The 7,161-nt window shown below is 35.6% G+C and overlaps 1 protein-coding gene across 1 annotated transcript; it reads right to left on the minus strand.

Annotated features, from left to right (window-relative positions):
* Positions 1 to 545: 545 nt before the first annotated feature.
* Positions 546 to 6,721, minus strand: LOC132645397 (cytochrome b5-like). Its single transcript, XM_060362362.1, has 4 exons — positions 6,561 to 6,721; positions 6,359 to 6,460; positions 1,164 to 1,230; positions 546 to 1,078 (listed from the first exon to the last, which is right to left on the minus strand). Exons 2-4 carry the CDS (start codon positions 6,434 to 6,436, stop codon positions 822 to 824), a joined length of 402 nt encoding a protein of 133 aa, XP_060218345.1. The 5' UTR covers positions 6,437 to 6,460; positions 6,561 to 6,721; the 3' UTR covers positions 546 to 821.
* Between the last annotated feature and the right edge of the window lie 440 nt (positions 6,722 to 7,161).

Consider the following 7,161-nt stretch of genomic DNA (forward strand, 5'->3'; position numbering starts at 1 on the left):
GAAAAAGCAGCAGAGTCAACCCCTATATCAAGCTACTCATGAGCTGCCACTCGCTAGCTATCAAATTTACTTCGCTCCCCACCTCGTTTACGTCCATTGATGGCCTAGGACACTCCTTTCTTTACACTGGGCTATGAAAAGCAACTAGCCAGAAGCTATTCCTTCGGGTCGAAGCACTAAAAGAAAAGGACCGGAAAAGGAGGTAACATAGGAACCACACGACCCCTACTAGTGAAAGGAATGGAAGTGCACTCCATCCCACCAACAGAAAAGGCCGCGAGAAAAAATCATGTGAATTTAACTTCAGTTGGACAATATCGCATCATGTTAACTTAACATATAAGTATACCTTGACCTGAGTGAACTAGCCAGGAGGTTGTAGTATAAAAAGTCTTACAACAACAACATACCCAGTGTAATCCCACAAGTGAAGCCTGAGAAGGGTAGAATGTACGCAGACCCTCCAAGGTAGGGAGGTTGTTTCCGAAAGACTCTCAGCTATAAAAAGTCTTACTAATGAAAATAGGCAAATGACGCCAATCATGTAAGAACCAATTGCATGTTCCACCATTTGTCATTTACCATAAAACGTTTATTCTAACATCCACTAACAGACAGCATTACCACCAGTGACATCCAACAGAGCTAACATCTTAATATCTCAGTGTCCCAGTAAGGACATCCAACGAAAGTAGCAAATACATACACATGAGCTGAATAGAGCACTACTCTTAGAGACTAAAACACAACATATGAAATGACAAGTTGCATAAGAGAAGGTTGTATTGTATTCCGTCACAGCGTGAAACATGACAGTTGATTTACTCTTTCTGGTAAAGGGAACGCAAGGCAAGTGCTGCACCCAATATCAGCAAAGGTGACAAGAATTGCAGTATTATCTTCCATAAATTTCCAGAACCCTGCGATCCAGCGGTTGGTGTCGTTGGGGTTGGCGGGGTATATTTGGGTTCCGCAGGAAGGGTGGAACTGTCAATATCACCAATGTAATATTTCTTCATCAACTCTCTTGCATCATCGCTGTGACCGACATCCTCAAAATCATCTGTCGCATCCTTCCCTATGTATCACAAAAATTTATACATATCATATCTAAGTATATCAGTTCACGAAAAGCAATATAATACCCAAGTTTTTTGTCTTACCTGTTGCAGTTAGCAAGACATCATCACCCCCCGGATGATCATCCAAAAATGAGGTTACATCATAAACCTAACATAAAGTTGTCAAACATGGAATTAAATGATAGCAACAGTAAACAATAATTAGAACAACACAGCTAAAATAATGCCCCCAGCAGGAGAGGTTTTGATTTACTTCTGCTGAGAACGATATTTATTACCAAAGAGGGTCTATGTCAAATACCAAATATGATGACGAACTACGTATTATTACATATTCAGGTGTTCATGCATTTGTCCTCTAGATTATTTACCTTATTCAAAGTCTAGAGATCGTAGAGAACATCCAACCGTTCTAGAATGCATCATAGTCAGTTAACACTAATGATGGAAATAAAATTGAAACCTCCGCAACACAGTTCCAAGCTATAACATTCAGATCAAGCACTTTTATACCACAGTGGCCACGTACTGACAGAGACCGTTTACAGTATAGAATCACATTACAAGAGTGAGCAGGAGAGAGATGAAATAGCAAGGTCCTCCTTACAAGACGAAAAACTTCTCTCCATGTATTTTGTGTATAGATAACGTACCCATTACATGGAAACATGGAAAGCACTGATAGTTACAATCGTAAGAGAGAGTTGCAACTTAGGGAACACCGGTGGAGAAATGAAATGAAAAACAGATAATGAATAAATTGATCTAGCTGGAAACAAATGGTGATTTATAAGTTATTGACGACAATGAATCATTGGGAAATACCGAAATAGTGAGATCAAAGAGCAGGTCAAGAGCTTGTCCAATGAAAGAGCACATGTAGAGAAGCCTTCGACCATTTACCCGTGATGTCATACAAGGATAGTGGTAAAGACAGCAACAAAAGAGTTCTTCTACCTCATGATATGGCCCTATGTCCAATGGTAGAGCGTGGTATGCTGGTGTATAATTATTCTTTTAGGGACAAGCGTTTGTTAGCTCTCACAAATATCACAGGAGAAATAAAACCAATTTGCGGTAGCTTCCCCTAACAGATTTTATCTCAATTAATTGTTAAAAACCCAATCTAATATATATTTCCTCTCTTCAATACTGTATACTATGTCAAACATAGTTTTGTAGGAATCTTACAACCCATTTTTTTCTGTTGGACAAGAATTTTATTTTCACTAATTCCCAGTAAAAAATGTCAATTTGTGATTTGTTAGATTGGGTTAGACGCATAGTTCATAAAATTTGGACATCTGGACAAAAAATGAAATTTATCATAGTACTATAAGATTTTGTTGAGCCGAGGGTCTTTCGGAAACAGCCGTCCTACCTTGGTAGGAGTAAGGTCTGCGTACACTCTACCCTCCCCAGACCCCACGATGTGGGATTTCACTGGGTTGTTGTTGTTGTTGTTGTTATAAGATTTTGTAACGTGCTCACTTCCAATACTTAGTTAGTTCCGTAAATTTTTCTACCCTCCTTCCCCTAATGTATTACAATAATACCCTACACCTCGAGGTACCTCTTATCCCAACTGATTCTCAGCAGACATTCTTTTTTTAACTTTGATTCTTTGATGCCTGCTTTGCTTTGTTCCCTTCAATTTAAGGCATGTTTTTACACGGCAAGCTAAACTTTTAAGTTCATTGTCACTCTGATATTAGATTTGGTGCTACAAAGCTTCTAGAATTTAAGACCTATACTTTTTTTTTGGTCCGAGGAAACAAAGTATATTAATTAAGTAGGAACACTACAGAGAGTCGTAATTGTAGCAGTATCAGGATGACCCAAAAAGACTGGGACTCATCGTGGAGTCATTACGAAAGGCGAACCAGAGGGCCCTAAGGGAGGAAGACGGTGTTGGAGCTGTGCATTACAAAATGGGGATTGCCTGTAAGGGCTATTTCCATGAGTAGATAAGGATAGCGTTGTTTCCTAGCTTGGTCCTCCTGTAGTAATTCTTATACAAAAGTCGGTGGTTCAACAAAAATGCTAAGTGAGTTGACGGCCATCTGCATGCATCCATGGTGTGCTAGCTTATTTGCTACAAAATTTGTTCCCTATAGTTAACACACCACATTATGCTCTCTCTTTTCATCCTTCTTTTTCTTTTCCTTTTTCTTTCTTGTTTTTCAGATGTCTCCTTGGTGTTCTAATTCAATAAATTCTGATTCACCTTATTTCAGTATGTTTCATATTTTTTCCTTTTAATTCTAATCCTATGAGCCACTAAGTCTTGGGATGTCATGCAATGCAATGAGGAGGAAAAGATCCTTTAGTTGTTATGATGAGACGAAAAAGACTAGTGTTTTTTTATTAGTGTTGATTATACTTCAATTTTCTCTTATTATTTTGGTTACATCTCACTCACCACTCTATTCTTTGGACTTCTAATTGTCCAAATCCCAACCAATCTCATTGCAATTTATACAGTTTGATGCTAACCAACAAAAAATGACTAGATTTTACTCGTGCTGTTACTTCATTCCCTTTATTATTTTCAGAGTTGTATGCACTGATTTATACACTACACTCCCTTTGCTTTTCATTCTCCCTTTCGCGTTTCACTCTTCTCTTTCTTCTTTATTCTATTCTTTTCTCCCTTCTGCTATTGATTTGTTTTATCACTAGCTGATACTTGCCGTTCTTCCTTGAAAAAGAAATACTAATAAAGGGGTAAAAAAGCTTCTTTCTTTTATATTTGCCTGTCAAATGCCTCTTTTTTTTTTTTTGGTAAATCAAATGACCATGAACATGATCAAAAAGAAAAGTACTTGTGTTTATAGGCTATAGCCTCAAAACAAAGAAAACTTTTGGTCCATCTTTCTTACTAACACATCTTAATTTTATTTGTTATTTCTGCTTTTTCCTATTTCTACTTACTCCATTTGTTAAATTTTAGCTTTCCCATTTCACTACATATGCCACCCAACTCTTTAAAGTGAAAATTGGATCTTATATTTTTTGATAAGGCTTTTGTAAATAAAATATATTTCTCCTAAGAAGTCTTCAGATGAGCAATCATATTACTGAACTGTCAGTTCTTTTTTTTTTTCCCTGATCAAGTTAAGGCAAACTTCATTCACTCAGCATCCAGAAGATGCAAAGGGTTACAAAAACATAAGCAAAAATAGCTCCTGTACATTGTCTGATAACCCCCTAGAAAAAATTCAAGAGCTTTTATGATCCAAAAAGTTTCAATACTATTTACATTACAAAACCTACTCCAAGCAAGAAGATTTACCAAAACTCTATCCTTTGGGAAGTGATTAGGAGTTGAAATCCCTTCAAACAACGCTGGTTTCTTTTTTCCCAAATGCACCAGATGATCACTGCAGGGCCATCTTCCACATGTTTATCATCGACTTTCCGATACTCAATTCTTTTGATCACGGAAGTACCAAGTTTCAAGAATCATTTTGTATTTCTGGAAAGAGATAATTTTTATAAATAATTACCTGGGTAATGTCGAATTGAACTATAGGAAGTGAACTATATTATACAATGTATTTCTTTACTAGACATATGCTTAGTACCAAGTTTCAAGAATCATTTTGTATTTCTGGAAAGAGATAATTTTTATAAATAATTACCTGGGTAATGTCGAATTGAACTATAGGAAGTGAACTATATTATACAATGTATTCTTTACTAGACATATGTTTAGTAAGTTCATGATTATATCCTAGATTTTCTTGAACAACATCTATTTGGTGGGCGTTTCATTTTGATAACCTAGAAATCCCACTGTTTCTAGTCTCGAAACTTAATAAATAATGGATTTGCCCTTTGTATTCAAAAACATGATAGGATGAGGATGATGCCTCCTCATCCCACCTCCTTCGCCAAACCAAATCTGATCTAAAGTTTGCAGACTCTGTGTAATCATTTGGATTGTCAACTAATCAGTTCCAGGATACACACAAGCCAGGGAGAGTAAAAGGCTAAAGAGATTGATAATAGTATATGCTATAAATAGTGACAGTGCGGGATAGATTAAAAAAAATTAGGAGGAGACCACAATCATTGTAAAAACCATAAAAGAATAAGGTTGTAGAAGAAAAATGGTGATAGGCTACCTAGTTAAGACTGGTAAGGGAAACACAATTGAAAGCATTAACGCATATATTCCACAAATAGAACTAGATGAGGAAACTGTAATTTAAATTAAAGACATTATGGATACTTTGTTGAAAGGGTTTTCAAATTACCAACAAATCTTTATAGGAAGACTGAACGGACATGTCATGTTGGTAGATATACTGATCATTTCAACAGACAAAATGGCGATATAATTATGGTACAAGAAATGAATAAGGGAATGCCATGACGAAAAGTCATTTCATATGACCTTTAGTCTATAAGAATCAGGGTGGACTTAGCTAACAACAAAACACTATAAAAACACAGTATCTATATACGCAATACTAATCGCAACTGATACTTTAGCAGTTGTTATACTCAGGCAGCGGCAGATCTAGAGCACAAGCTATGTTTTCACAAGAACCCAGTAGCTTTTGCTCAGACCTTGTATATGTATTAAGAAATACACTAAAATATCTATAAGTTGTGTGGGCTTTCACTGGGTATGTTGTTGTTGTACTGAAATATCTATAAGAATCTGACAATGAACCCAATTACAATTAGGTATTAACTTGAGGACGTTGTAGGGACCCATAAACTTCAAATACCGGATCCGCATCTGATTATTCCTCGGGCCGATATATGATCAAGGTTTGTATAGTGATAAAAAAAAAATTACTTTGAAATTGAAACCTAGTTGTGATTGATTGATCTATTTATGAGCATCAATTCCCCAAGATATGACCCCAAGAAAGCCTAAACTAGAAGTTGCATCCTTCTAGTTATAAAGAGTACTTGGAGTTGAAATGGTTTTACTCCACAACTTATACAACAACAAACAAAAATAATAACATACCCAGTAGTGGGGTCTAGGGAGGGTAAGATTTACGCTCACCTTAACTCTACAGCCTACCTTTGTGGGGCAAAGACGCTGTTTCCGAATTCCAATAGACCCCGGCTCAAAATAAGCGTAACCAAAGCAGGATAGATAGGAAAATAACGGCAACGAAACTGATAAAAACTGTAGTCACCCCCCAAAAAAAAGTTAACATTTATGTAATCCAGCAAATGAATAAATCAGAAACTTGCTAAAAAGAATAAACAAATAGAATTATAGTTATAGATGCTAAGAACAAACTTGCCTTTCCAGAGATAACAAGCCAGCAATCATCTTTCTTGTTGTGAACCGACACTTCACTAAAAGCATGAACTTTAGTCATCGTTACCGATCACCGATATACAATCTATCAAATGGGAAGATAAAAATTAAACACAAAAATTGTACTTGAAGGGCAGAAACATTAAAAAGAAGTGAGATTAGGACAAGATTAAGAATCAACAAACCAGAATGAAGAAATTTAGGTTGCCTCTAAATTTCCGCCTGTGTGTGCCTAGGATAATAGTCAAACTTGGGTAACGTGTTTGGTGTGTGCCGTTTTGCACTTTTGTCTGTAAGTTATATTAACGCATTTCAATGCCCGATCCCGTTGTACTAGGATGATAGGATGCTTATTTTAGTCCCTGTATTTGACGTAATATTGATCTCTACTATACTAATTTTCTTTTTCTGTTTTTTAATTACTGGACATTCCATTTCAAATTATCTGTCGTGTTCCTTTTTTATAAACCGTTTTAAAAATATTACTCCATTCATTAAATTTATTTGACACTTTTCGCTTTTCAAGAGTTGTTCTTTGATCGTAATTTTTTTTATATGTCGTTTAAATATTTTAAATTATTAATTATGGTGGCTTATAGTACTGTTCCATATTTTCCCAATGGCTGTTACAACGTGCAACAACTTTTTTATTGTTGCCAAAAGTATTTTTTGTAACAACAGTTAATACTATGGCAACAAAAATAAAAATTATTTTAAAAAGATTCATTATATATGCCAATAATAAAATTAAGTTATTACTAAATATTAAATTTTACCAATTATATT

This window comes from Lycium barbarum, chromosome 6 (assembly GCF_019175385.1).
Source record: "Lycium barbarum isolate Lr01 chromosome 6, ASM1917538v2, whole genome shotgun sequence".
Lineage (NCBI taxonomy): Eukaryota > Viridiplantae > Streptophyta > Magnoliopsida > Solanales > Solanaceae > Lycium > Lycium barbarum.